The 14410-nt window shown below is 35.3% G+C and overlaps 1 protein-coding gene and 1 long non-coding RNA gene across 5 annotated transcripts; both read right to left on the reverse strand.

The window, feature by feature from the left end:
- Window positions 1-5804: 5804 nt before the first annotated feature.
- Window positions 5805-12145, reverse strand: LOC141633254 (importin subunit alpha-like). Of its 4 annotated transcripts, none has more exons than XR_012538048.1 (7): window positions 11836-12145; window positions 11711-11759; window positions 11392-11489; window positions 11240-11305; window positions 11075-11147; window positions 7953-8227; window positions 5805-6096 (listed from the first exon to the last, which is right to left on the reverse strand). XR_012538048.1 is itself a non-coding variant. In XM_074445699.1 (6 exons), the coding sequence occupies exons 2-6, from the start codon at window positions 11721-11723 to the stop codon at window positions 8193-8195; spliced, it is 285 nt and encodes a 94-aa protein (XP_074301800.1). In that variant the 5' UTR covers window positions 11724-11759; window positions 11836-12145; the 3' UTR covers window positions 7764-8192. The 4 variants fall into 4 exon arrangements, 1 of the variants encoding a protein (XP_074301800.1); XR_012538047.1 differs by having other exon boundaries at window positions 5808-6081; XR_012538049.1 differs by having other exon boundaries at window positions 5814-6081; window positions 10962-11147; window positions 11836-12144.
- Window positions 12146-12238: 93 nt separating this feature from the next.
- LOC141633255 (uncharacterized) lies at window positions 12239-14074 on the reverse strand. Its single transcript, XR_012538050.1, has 4 exons — window positions 13725-14074; window positions 12685-12755; window positions 12519-12599; window positions 12239-12438 (listed from the first exon to the last, which is right to left on the reverse strand). It is a non-coding gene; the product is annotated as an uncharacterized LOC141633255 (long non-coding RNA).
- Window positions 14075-14410: the final 336 nt, after the last annotated feature.

Genomic DNA, 14410 nt, shown 5'->3' on the forward strand with positions numbered 1-14410 from the left:
ATTCGTTATTTGTTGGGATTAGAAATTATCAGATCATCTGCTAGATTGCTTGTCAACCAACGCAAGTATGTTCTTGATATTCTTAAAGATACATGTATGGACAATTGCAAGCCTGCTTCATTCCCTCTCCCTCGTGGCCTTCACCTTTCTACTGATGAAGGTGAGCTAATCACTGAACCAGAGATTTACAGACGTCTGGTGGGGAAGTTATTATATCTCAACCTCACTCGCCCTGATCTATCCTATTGTGTTCAACATCTCAGCCAATTTCTCAGTGCTCCTAGACTTCCACATTTGCAGGCTGCTCTCCATGTAGTACGCTATCTCAAAGGAACAATTGATGCAGCCTTATTCTATCCCGTTGATAATGATCTCAGTCTGAGAGCTTACTGTGACGCAGACTGGGGCACTTGTCAGTTCAGTGCCAGGTCTCTCACAGGCTATTGCGTTTTTCTTGGACAATCTCTTGTTTCTTGGAAAACCAAGAAACAAAAGACGGTGTCTAAATCTTTTGCTGAATCCGAGTATAGATCTATGTCATACACTGCCAGTGAACTTGTCTGGTTACACTAATTGCTTCATGATTTTCGAGTTGATTCTCCTCTCCCCATTCAGCTCAACTGCGACAACAAAGCTGCAAAGCACATCGCAGCTAATCCTGTCTTCCATGAACGAACCAAGCACCTCACTATGGATTGTCATTATGTTCGGGAAAAAGTTCAGGAAGGTTTTATTTCCACAGCACATGTGTCTTCAAGCATGCAATTAGCTGATCTTATGACTAAACCGTTGGGTCAACAACAACATTTTTTCCTTGCTTCCAAGTTGGGATTGCACTTCCTTCCATCTTCCTGCAATGCCAACTTGAGGGGTGGCTATGAGAAGGTTGATTCTCCTATTCATGATTCACCTGAGATAGAGGCCTTGAACTCAAAGCATAAACCCAGACACAAGGCAAAAGCCCAACGAAAACAGAGCATGACTGATTCCGCAGGATGAAGCTGATATTGAAGAAGGGAGTTTGTTAATAAGTTTGTTGGAAGGTTGTTAGAACTTCCGTGATTTCAGGAATCGGTTAGGAAAGTTGTTAGTAGATATTTTTAGAAACTTCTAGTAGATCATTTGTATATAAATAGGATGTATCATTTCATTTCTAAGTTAACAAATACAGAATACACAATTCTATTTACTCTTGTGTTCAATACAGTTACAATACATCCTAATCAATTTTCTTTCATTTTCAAGAGCTTAAAGCTTTCATTAATGGCGATTTCATGCCAGAGATTCCATGTTTTAACAGTAACAATTGAATACTACTATATGTTGTGGGTTGTCCGACTTAAAAATCACTAACAAATAGCTAAAATTAATAGTTACACTGATGCTTTGTAGAAGTGACCAGTGAGTACTAATAGTGCACTAGAGTTGTGAATTATGAATAACTCACAACAATACGTGATATTATTCATCATGCATGTTTTGTTGGAATAACTCCTGCTTGAACACTCTTTCCGTTCATGGAGTATTAGCGATTTCGAAAAACGCACTTTGAATTAGACTTTGGTAACTGTGAGTAGCAACATTGGGTGTTTAAGAATTATGATAGTGTATTTTTAATTATTGATGTATTGTTGTCTGATCTCAGGGTACGTAGGGAATATAAGGTAGATGCTCTACTTTTGGTCGTGCATCTAGATGAAAGGAGCAATTCCCGAATTCACTTTTGGAGCAGATTAAGATGGTCACACCTTTTGGCTAGGATTTAATCTTTTTGAGAACTTTCTTTTTTTTTTTACGTGGACATTAGTTGCGATATTTTTTTCTATTGTAGTTTGGATGAATTACTTACGATACTTCGTTTGAAGGGTTAATGTATCTATTTAATTTGATTATGCAATTTTATGTTATTAAATATTATTGTTTTGAATATATTATGGACAAATTATTGTTTTCTCTATAAATTTCTTATGATGTCATCGTCTAGTACTGACAAGCAAAACAATAGCACGCAGCGGACATCATCGTTTGGTAGTGACAAGCAAAAATAATAGCACTGAAAACCATTAGTGACGAAAAAAAGCGTCGAGAAGTTTCTAAATTATCGACCCAAAAAAGTGCAGAAGAGCTCGACGCTAAAAAGCGTCGCTACTTGTGACACCTAAAGGCGACGCCAGGGTTGACAGAAAAAATATCGAAAATTCCTGGCGCCAAAAATGGTGACGCTTTCCCAAAGCGTCGAGATAATTTGGCGACGCTTTTAAGCGTCAGTAATATCCCTAAAAAGCGTCAAGAAATGGCAGGATTTGTTCTAGAGTAAGGTGAGAGGAAACCGCTAATAAAATCAACAAATAATAATGAAATTTTAGAGAGTATAGTTAAAATCGAATGATTTATAAAAAAAAGTGAAAATCCGTCAAGCCTGTGAAAGGGGATATGATAGTTTTTAAATTCATCACAAAACAACGTAAAAAAAAATAAAAATAAAAAATTAGTAAAAATACGGGGTGTTACATTAAATGTTATGTCTGGGTAAATTTGGGATATAAAGTTTAATATTTAATTTTTTATGTATATATAGAAATATTTTTTATGGGAAAGAAGATTTATTTTTAGCTTAGAGAAAATACTTTTTATTAAGTTAAATTAAGTTAACTTAATTTAATATTATTTCTCAAATATAAAGTAGGGTAATAAGTCCATAAAAGAAAATTGAGAAAGTAAAAAGTGTTAAGCATTCTATACAACTTTTTACTGTAGTTATAGTTCTCACATATATTATTGAATCAATTGGTCTCCCTTGTGACGGGTTATACCATTTGTGGCGAATATTTTGTGAGTTAAAATGGTAACAAAATGGGTTAGTGGAGAAAGGGGACCACATGAATAGTGTTGCAGAGAGAGAAAAAGTGGGTACTTTGTGAGGTAAAATGGTATCCGTCACTCAAGAGTGACGGATATGTGCCGTCACAAAAAAGAATTTGTGTTATTGAATCAATTGGTTTATTTATTTATTTTTTGAGTGTTAAGCATGGAATTACGGGAAAGAAAGTATTTTTTTTTTAAAAAAAAGAAATAGCGATGTACTCCCTCTTATTCGCTATAATGTTCCCTCTTTCCCGAAACGGATTATTCAAGTAATGTTCCCCTTTCCTTTTTTGGTAACTTTTACTCTTATTTTATTCATCTATCTCTTCTATCATCAAACCCCACATAACTCATTTACTCCTATTTTATTACTTTTTTTTTTAATGTTTTGGCCCCGCAACTCCTTATTTAACTCCTAATAATTCATCTCTCTCTCAACACCAACCCCACTAATATCCTTTATTCATTTTTAATAGTATTCCTTAAGTATCGTGCCAAAACAAAGAGTAACATTCTAATGAATTGGAGCGAATATTATTTTGTATGGCGTTAATTGTTCATGTCAAATCAAAACAAGCTAACTATTAACGCGTCTACAAGCCAATCTAATGACCGCGCTTGGTTTGCCAGAAAGGTTAGTTCTTAATTGCTTATAAACATTGCAATCCCGTCACTGGTAAGCTTATTTTAATTTCCTGAAACTCTATTATAAATGACATTAAGTATTGTGAAACTACGTTTTAGTAAATTACCAAAATGATTTAGACCTTCATTATTATGGTATTTTTTGGGGAGTCTTAAATTGTAATCCATTTTTTAGTGCTCTGTTCATTTATGTAGTTTACATTGATTCTCCCCTCAATTTATGCATTATCTTAATTTGATATTTTGTTGTTCACCAAGTCACTCTTTCTATCAATTAATATCTATCTATTTATCTATCTATCTATCTATATTAATAAAGGAAGCTTTTTTCGAGCGATTATAGAGAGTCCAATGTTGAGATACTACCAAAAAATATATTATTTGAGTCTTAAATTTTATAGAAGTCTAATTTCACTACTATTCCATACACGATAAAGATTACGGAAAAAAGATTAGATTAATGTAGGAGTCTCATAGCAAACTCTAATAAATATGGCATCACTTCCTCATGCTATGTGGATCTTTATTAGGGTAATCAATTACGTTTAGTTTAGCTATTTCTAATATATTAGTTTGTAGGTTTTTTACGTGTTTTTCATTTAATTATTATAATAGCATGACTTAAGACTCCCATTTATCTTCTAATTTACGTTTGTTATATGCTGAACTTTTTTATTTAGTTTTGATTTTGATTGGTTAATTATTTAGCATATAAGGTCTTTGCTTTCCCAATAATTTCCCTCTCTTATTAACGTTTTGTTTGATTGATCATTTGTTTTGCAGTATGACTACAACTGATCATGGTGTTATGACGACTATTGGGTAAAGCTACATATGCTCGCTCCTTAAACTTGGGTTTTCTCCGCACATCTATGTAGTTTTATGGTTCTAATCTTATTACTAATATTAATTAGGACATAAGTTATTGTAATAATTTTTGAAAGCTACCCATCAGTAGTAGATTGGTTGGTAGTTATTGTAATAATTTTGACATAGATAATAAGATGTATTCTAACAATTCTATTAGGCTAATGATTTTGTAATTTATAACATTGGTATTTTTAATTCAACATGCTTAGTCTGCCGATGTTTATTTAATAATAATTAAAAATAAATTTTGCATTAATGCCTTCCTTTTTTTATACATATTCGACATGTTATTGAACTTTATTTAAGATTAAATTCTCAATGCAAAATACTCTCCAAATAGTTATAGAAGTCTACTTGGGACATGTTCGTAGTTTTTTTATTGTGAATCTACCTTTTTTACGGATTTTTGTATAAGCATATGATTGTTCAATACGTAAAATTATACTTTAGAGAATTTTTATTGATAAATTTTCATACTTCATATTTGATGAGTCAAATTATTTTGTTTTTCTGAGGTGTTTTTGAAGATAATCTCGGAGCATAGCATATGAAGATTGACGATCACGGTTCATTATGGGTTTGCTCATACTCTCTGAAATGGTAAGCTACAAGAGATTTCGTGCTTAGTTTATGAAATTTTAATTTAATTTATTTTTAGTTTTAATATCGACTGTTATTATTTCGACTTTTTATTCTTCGAGATTTATCAATTATTACAGCGTATGTAATTGTAATCATGCCTTTCATCCCTCCATTTGTGTATATGATGTCTCTTATTGTTAAGAAACCCATAATAGGATTCCTCGTCAATTTTATTCACGCTCTTTGTGTATACGGTAAGTAATAGTGGTGCAATGCATGTTTTTTTCCTAAATTCTTTCAATTTTATATTGTTTTTACTTTACAACTATTTCTAAATCGCAATCTTTCAGAATTCATTTTTGTTACCCTGGTATTCATGCACGTAGTATCTTTGACGAACTACCTAAGATAAATAATCTATTTAAATGATTTATAATATAATTATAAATATGGTTAGAACCCAAAGCTAAATTGTATGAAATACTCCATATGGTTTATACCATTCTTCACCATGTAATCAAGATCGCTTCCTTCTCCGTATGTAAACCCTGTTTGACCAAATTTACCCCTTCGGAAACAAAATTAAGGCACTTTCCATATCATTATGGATGTTTTGTATATTTTTTTTCTACATTGTTTGTTATCTCTTTTAAATTTGATTATATGCATAATAATGCACATAATATCCAGCTACTTGCCATGGTATTTCACGTACGACCATATATATGCAAAGAGGTAGTACGTACTTCTTTTCACTTTTTTTCTTTTCACTTTTTATCTGTACTAGTTGTTGCTCCGCGCCCTACCGGGCGCGGTGCCCCAATTTGACTAATCATGTAGGTAACTTCATTAGAAAACATCACAATAGAAATGGATATTGCCTTTCATTTTGCCAAAAAAAATTGCATAGAACACAATAAGTACTATACTTCATACAGGACATGGGCGCAAACAAAGAAATAAATAGTATTGTAAAATACTTATAGGACAACACAGGTTAAAAATAAATTTAAAGTCACGGGCAATAGGACAGTTTTTCCCTTCATCTTCGCCTTTTTTTCTTCTATGCTTTGGGAAAGGAGTCTTCTGAGTAATTGAAAACAAGCTCCTCTCTCTATGCTAATAAAACAAAACCTAATCACACATCAGATAAAGAGTTTCACATGCTAGAACACTACGACAGTATACTTTGAATCTTACACAGTGCGATGCCTAAGATACTAACAAACTAAAGTATAATAAATATTCCTTAAGACAACTTCAACATTCTTCAAATGATAACTCATCCAACACCACCTTACAGAAATCCCTAGTTAGCCCAAAATTGATAAGATTAAGGTGTGCACAAACCAAGTCCCTCAAAACAATAAATCATCCAACCATACCTTGACACAAGGAAAAACACACCATATCAAAGTTACAGGATCAAAATGTATGGAACACAAATAATAAAAACATGTACTGCTCATTATCTGGAGGGAAAAAAAATTAAATAAACAAAAGAAAGTCGGGCTACCACCTAAAAGGCTCTCGAAGTACCTGTAGAAGTTGTTTCTATTTACAAAACAGGGAACAATGTTCAAAGGTAAAGCAAGACGTAGTTGCGTCGTCACAATAAAACCCAAAGCACAAAACTCCATCACTAAGAGATTTATTTGTTTGCTTAGAGTTCAGATCAATATTTACATGAAGTCATAACTCACACGAGTCACAACATACGAAACCTACTGTTTGGTTCGGCTCAATAAAACATAATACTCAAAACCATATGTCCATTAGTCGTACCTCCCTTCGGCTCACGACCCATGTCCCTCATCTCCCATAACTCCAGGGTTCTGCTAATTACCATAACCCTCCACTTGCCTTGAGTGAAAATCGCCTTGTTTCTCCTTTCCCAAATATCCTAACACCCCACCGTGAAGTCCCGACACTCCTTAACCCATGTCCCTCATAGCCTCTTCCACTCTCACCTGCTCAAACTGATCATCGTTTGATCATCTGAAGGCATCTTCAATTTCCATAAAAGAAAAGACCTTCCCTTTTCCTCCTCCCCCCGCTCCTTTCCCTCTCCTCTATCCCTTCCCCTTCCTTCCACTCTTTAAAATATACCCCTTCCATTCCTCTAGAATATCTGCAAGCACCCTATATTGAGGAAAATAATAGCAAAAAATGTGTGTTCTCAAAGATACAAGGACAGTATAGAAAATGAGATGGAATGAACATCTGTCTAGGCTAAAATCCAATATATATATCGTCCCCCGCCACTCATAGTTATCCTATGCCAGGTACAAAAAATTCCAATCATGCCAAAGCTATATGTTGTAAGTAATCTATTTTTTTTCTGTCTAGATATCTAGCATCGTAGATAAACGCACCTTCTACGCCACTTAGATAAATAAGACGTGAATTGTTGCACGATAAGCGCTGTAACAAAAAAACAAGGAATTCCAAACTATCTTGATAAGTGTGTAAAGATCACTCATCCCATTAGTGTCGGAGCCAAGAATTGAACCGGGGGCGAAAAATCTCAGCGAAGAGGAACAGGTAATAGTTTGAGAGAAACTCGAAAAGATAAAAATTGTGACTTTCGGATCTGGTGAGCCTTTAAAAGTTTTTAAAAACTGTACATCTGGAGATTCCTAATATATAAATCACCAACCACACTATTATTGTCGACCAACTACTGAACTACGTTTAATCCCCGCTCCTTCCAAAACATTTACAGAAATAAATTAATTATTGGTAAATATCTCCAAATCTCGTACAAATTCAACCATAGATTTCAAAATAAAAACACTTAATCAAACATTTATTTTACTCATTACAGTTTGAAAGCATTAAAGATAACTGTCAGTCATATCCCTCATCAGCATCAGTACCACAAAAGTTTGCCAGTAAAATATAAGGTTTTGTTTTTTAGTCGCCTTTCCCTTCCTCCTCACAATCTTAACAATCTGAAAGACCAGTAGTGGACCTAGTGGTGAACTTACCAGAGCCGTTGTGCCTGCTAACAAGAAGACTGATGTGAACCTTTTCCTTTTCCAAGATAAATTACTTTTTCAAACTGAAATGGAAAAACACACCCTTTAATCAATGAAGAAGCACAACAATTTAAACATTAAAAGGTCACATGCCAGTGAACATCAGTACCACAAATCTACAACAAACTCTCAAAAAAATGATTACTAACCATACAAGTAGAAGCCAAGGATTGTTGACAATACCATATCCTAAGACATGCAACAATAGTGTAACAATAGTGTACCTGGGGAGGAGAAAATAGCACACACCCTCAACAAGTCATCGAAAACAGTTTCAATTAAACTATATACTCATGACACAATACCAAACCAAATTTACACCTTGAGCATCAAGGTTATAATGCATTAAAGTTTCAGGTGCAAAGATGGTGTGGATATTTTGATCAACTATTATCATTTATCATGACAATAGCAGCCATCATCCAGTACAAACGAACAGTGCAAGAAAACAAATCCATAAAAGGTTACAAAATCAATTATTGAATACTCAGATAGATATACCAATTCTCAATCAATCAAACTCATTAGCCCAAAACTCTAAAAGCGTAAACACGAAGGAGTAGAAAGCTCAATTGGTCGGATTTGAACAAACAAAAAAAGAAGTCATAACCATTTATGTGGGCAAATTTCTGTAATACCTGAAGACTTCAGATCACCACAAAAATCAAACACTCCTAAAATCACAAAATACAGCAAAGACATGATAAAAAAAAATACGGAGTATTAATTAACCTATATTGACATAATTCACGTCAGTTTTGTTGTTATCATGGGGACGAAAAAGGCAAGGTACCCATGGCTTGCAATGGTACGCCCGAAATCATTCCTTGAATTAGCCAATGAACTTGCTCATAAACATCATCGCACATTCCTTAGTCTCCCACATAAAATTGCTCTTAAGTTGGCTTCTACAACAACCACTCTTCTCTCTTCTTTACCTTCATTTTCATCACTGTCCCCCAAGTGGAGGGTATCCCTACGAGCCGAGACCACCTTCGACAAGCCACTTCAAGACCAACCCTTAATGTTATTATCCCTCCTAAAATCTCTAAATATTCACCAAAAAACAAAGACATCACTCAATTGATCATCACAATGCATTCTCATTTCTTAAATCTCTAAATCTCAGCCGCATATACATGTCCTTGTACCCTTATGCTCAATAAAACCTAGATCAGATGCATTCCCTACCTCCCACCCTTTTCCCCTCTTCCCTTCCTTCCCTTACAATCTGAACTAAACCACTATCCATCCCTCCCTGTCAATCTAAACAAACCACTATCGCCCTCCCTCTCAGCCTGGAAAAATAAAAAAGCAACAGTCCCTCTCATTCTTTTCCTCCCACCCTCTCCCCTTGCCTCCCTATCTGAACAGAACCACAATCATATGCTTCATCTTACGTATAAGCTAGTATCACACGATTTACATGTACATATACGAGATATGTCATACAACATAATGAAAAATAAATAACTCCTATTACACAAAAACTGTCATGTACATGTGAAGATGGTGAACAGAGAATGAGGAATAAAAGGAAGCATGCTTGACAAGTACATAAACAATTAAAGGAATATGGAGAAGGAGACTTGATTGACTTATTAACAGAATAGGATATGTGTGACAGGCTGCCAGTTTTTCAAACAAAAAGTGCCTTTTCCTTTTATAAAACAACCATTAAAAGCTTAATGAACCATAGCTTTGATATGGGACTCTGTGAGAGGCCTATTAGGCGGTTAGAAGATAACTTAATGACCACGAATATGTATGGAGAAGGGATGTAATTCAATCACTTAATTTATCTCATCCATTTGTTTATGCACGCCATCTTGGGCCGTTCCAACGATCAGTTACGTCTTGTTTTCAGGTAAGTTATGTGCTATACAAGTAACTCATCACATATGAAGATGATGAACTATCTTGTCACGTAATAGATTATATACACAGAGAAGAAAAGGATAAAATAAATCTCAACCAGCTGGTATATAATCTTAATTAACTATGCTCACAACGGTCACAGATATCAGCTTCTATAATTAATTGAGCTTTCCTAGACATGATCTAGCATGTCTTAGCTAATCTAATAATAATGCTCAAGGCTTGATAAAGCTTAGAATCGTAATTAGTTTAGCTAAACGGGTTAAGGGATGTGCTAACTGAGAGCAGCCCAAGGTTTGCCTCGAATCCTACCATTACCAAACCTACAATTGTATCTAAAAATGAACAAAACTAATGAACTCATCAGTGTGAGGTCCTCTTGGTACTTGTTCAAGCAAATAACCTTAAGCAATCAAGCTCACCTACAGAGGATCTAAGGTTTCAGCTAGAGACGATTCCCCTCTGCCTTAATTAAGTTCGGACACGATTCCAGACAGCGGTTTGCACTCGCCATCTGTGTAACTACAATTTAAACAATAATTCTCACTATGTCCAAACCAACATGTTCAATCATGTTTTAAAGGAAGTTGATGCGGAGCATGTAACTGTATATGTATAGTTTAGTAAAACCCAGCTAAAATAGCAGTTAAACCACCGTAAACCACGATAAAATACGATGTCAGGGTAGAAAAAGTTAAAATTACTTATAGTCTCGCAAATCAGCATTGAAGCCTGGAAATAATCCAAAATTATTGTATACATTATATTTGCTAAGAATCTAACACATATCTAACAAGTAATCCAACCTATTGAGCAAGTAAATGGAAAAAAAATAGAATAAAAGAGCTCATGAACAAAACACCGCGGTAACCTCAAATCACAACTCCCACGAATTGTAAAACCATAAAACTCTCAAAATAGACCGAAATAGAAGAGTGTTAAATACTCCACAACAATTGATTGCAAAACGAGAAGCCTAACTAATAAAATCAGGACGTTAAAAGATTAAAGACAACCAGTAATTAGGGTTTTGAAAAGGGAAAAAGAAAAATATGATTAAAGCAACGAGAAAACACATACACATGGCCACACATTTACAATGTGCCTCCAAGTTTGAGGTCATTCGCCATGTGAACTTTGAACATTGAGGTTCACTGCCACGAATCACCTCATAGAGGAAAGTGGGACAGTACCATGGTCAATCACTACCCTTGTGTGCTCTAAACTCCTAGATGCCACATTGATCAGCGCACATGCAACCTCAAGCTGCATAGTGATCGTGAAATGAATTATCTGCTAATAAGTAGCTGATCTAAACCACAATAGAATCACATATTGACATGACAGGAATCGCATACCTGAAGCTGTGGTAGATCATGTCTGTCCAAGCATTCTACAGACCTCATCAATTGTAGGACAACGTCCTAAGCACAGAATCAATCAACTGTGAGAAATGTAAGTACTCAAAAGCCACAAAAGTGAGTCGAAAGAATTGTGTGCTCAAATATACCAATAGACAAGAGCTTCCTAAAATGAGTGGTCGACTCCAATTGAAACATCGGATGTCGATGATGCTACTCCTTGAACCATGACAAGAATGCTTTCCAACTCACAAAGAAAGCAGATGATACTACATGAATACAGAAATTGAGAAAAGTAACTCACTCCCACAGTCCACATGTTATAAGTATCTAGCGAGTATCATATCCCCATTTAGCATTCAACTACTCTCATCATCATCATCATCACCAACAATAACAATAAGATATCTAAGTTAAATGATCCCACAAACCTACTCTCATCATCACCTACTGGAGAAGGCCTCTTACCGGCAACAACCATTCATGCAAGGGGCACGACCGCAGCAAAAGAAATACCCTGACATGGAGCAACTAAAGTCAGTCAAATTTAACATGGCCAGGATCAGCATATACCCACTAAGCAAAGTTGTCACCTAAGTGCTGGCACCACCGAACTGATTATCACCCCTGAACGTGTTGCTACTTAAAAATAGACATCCTCCCTTGCAGCGCCGGAATGGTAATGTTCATCAGCTGTATACGGAATCAAAGACAACTGAACATAAGGGTAACGTGAGCAAACGAGTTAGAGTAAGCTGGAATTGGGCATTTGTGTAAGCTTACTGTCTAACCACAGGCCAGCATTGGTACCGCGTATGCGTGTGAAACCACCACAACAAAGGACACCTGAAAGTATAGCAACGCAAACAGATTATTATAGCCCGAGCAAGAAAAACGAGCGCATTTTAGTCTGACTCAACCGGTACCAAGCAACAGTGTATCCCAATCGTTTTCTAAACCTAGTTCAGTGGCAAAAAATAGTATGGTTACCTCTAGGTGCACCAAGGCCGCACTTGCAACCAGTTGTGAATAGAATCCAAAGAATTGTAGGGCACGTAGTAGACATTAACACTGAAAGAGAACGGTGAAAAATAAAAGTATCGGAATCTGCACTCTGCCACAGCCATCATGATTGCCATTTGCCAACACTAACTCTAGGGCTAAGACGAGACGGGAAACCCCCAACCGTGATTATTCTGCAACAGTAATTAGCTGTAAACGTATATTGAGGAAGTTTAGACAAAGGTAAGGGAAAGCAAACTAAAGGATCGCATACATTAACAACCCAGCACAGACAGCAAGGAGGTCGAATACACCACAGGTCAGTAGGCGCCGAGAGCTTGGACACTACGAGTTCCTGAACGTACAATAGCACAGCTGTAAATGTATTTTGAGGAAGTTGAGTCAAAAGTAATAGGAAAGAAAACTAAAGGATCGCATACATTAACAACCCAACACAGTCAGCCACGGAGACAAATACACCACATGTCAGTAGGCGCCACACCACGAGTACCTGAACGTACAATAACAGATTAGGACGACCAATGAGCAGCAGTTTAAGATAAAATGACTGCATTGCGAACTTAATTGGTCGGCCATAATAGCTTCCCCAAGGCACAACTACCAATGAGTACACAACAATGAAAAAAATGTTCCCCAAGATGCAATCTACATGACCATGTCAGGCAAACCCAGGCCAAAGCACCAAACCAGCCAAGGACAATAAAAAAAAGGTACAGTTATGAACTTATTCAAAACTCGTTCAGTGATACAGTCGAATTATAGGTCGGCCCACTCACCCCCAAAAGCACCAGCACAACAGTATCGATCACACATAGCAACACTGCCACTAAAGAAAATGCGGTAAAACACAAAACGGGAGCGCCACAAACCCCAGCACTGATCGTTTTGCTTCCGGCAACAATAAGAACAACTAAAGTAATACCAACAAACATTTTCGTTAACAATAATAACAACAACACTGATAATAATAACCATAAAAATAATAATAAAAATAATAATAATAATAATAATAATAATAATAATAATAATAATAATAATAATAATAATAATAATAATAATAATAATAATAATAATAATAATAATAATAATAATAATAATAATAATAATAATAACAACAACAATTAACAGTAGATGGTCTCTTTAATGTTTAAGAATTACAAAGTTCCTAATCTCTAGTAATAGTAATAACAAAAAAAAAAAATAATAATAATAATAATAATAATAATAATAATAATGGAAACGGTGTCAATCACATTCAGCAACCAAACTTCAATCCTAAATCATAAAGAACAATTCCTAATCTTTAGTCCTAATCTTTAGTCAAAACTACGCAGTCGGAACTCAAGTGCACTATCAGCAACAAGTTAACCACTTAACAATAAAGTTATAAGGAGAAAGAAACCAGATTAGTCTGAAAAAAAATCAACAAATAATAGAATTTGAGATTAGAATTAAATACCTAGGTCTTGATTAGAGAACTGGATCGCGGCCGAGAAGCAAGAGACGGATGAAAATGAGGGGAATGGAACAAAAGAAAGCATAGGTAAAGTGTAGCAGGGGTTGAGGATCGAAGAAGATGAAGCTTCGATTGACGCGCGACAGATTGAGAAGAGGGTTGTTGATGGTGAAGCAGTAAAGTAGGTTGAGACTTGAGACCAGCAAGACGAAAATGCGGAATGCAAAACAAAGAATGAAAGATAGGTTAACTTAGAAAGGGAGGGATAAGATTGAAATCGAGATATCAACGGTGGACAATGGGCACGCACTATTCATCGCTACAGTAACACAAGTCCTCTCTTTTTAAAGAGTAAGGATATAAAGTTCTTTTAATTTCGTCTTTCTTTAGTTTGATAGTCGTTTTCCACATCGTTTTATTCAATTCCTATGCTTTCGTAGGTTTTATTGACCATGTTTATTTCTAATCAAGAGTATTAACGTGGTTAAATACGAAGTATATGACAGACCGACATAAGTGTTTAAAGTATAATGAGTCGATAAAGGATTTAAAATTCAGAAAGTGGAGAATTAAATATGATTATTAATATAACTATTTAATAAAGATTACATATTTGGTTAGTTATTGGAGTGTCTATGCATGGAGAGGTGTTTTTAATAAGTTTAGTTCACATGGTGGAGTTTGCTATA

Source organism: Silene latifolia, chromosome Y (genome assembly GCF_048544455.1).
Source record: "Silene latifolia isolate original U9 population chromosome Y, ASM4854445v1, whole genome shotgun sequence".
NCBI lineage: Eukaryota > Viridiplantae > Streptophyta > Magnoliopsida > Caryophyllales > Caryophyllaceae > Silene > Silene latifolia.

Coding starts and splice junctions, on each gene's coding strand:
- LOC141633254 (XM_074445699.1), bottom strand. Junction 11,148..11,239: donor ATGATCTACCACAGCTTCAG/GTATGCGATTCC, acceptor ATCACTATGCAG/CTTGAGGTTGCATGTGCGCT. Junction 8,228..11,074: donor AAGGGTAGTGATTGACCATG/GTACTGTCCCAC, acceptor TCTCCTCCCCAG/GTACACTATTGTTACACTAT.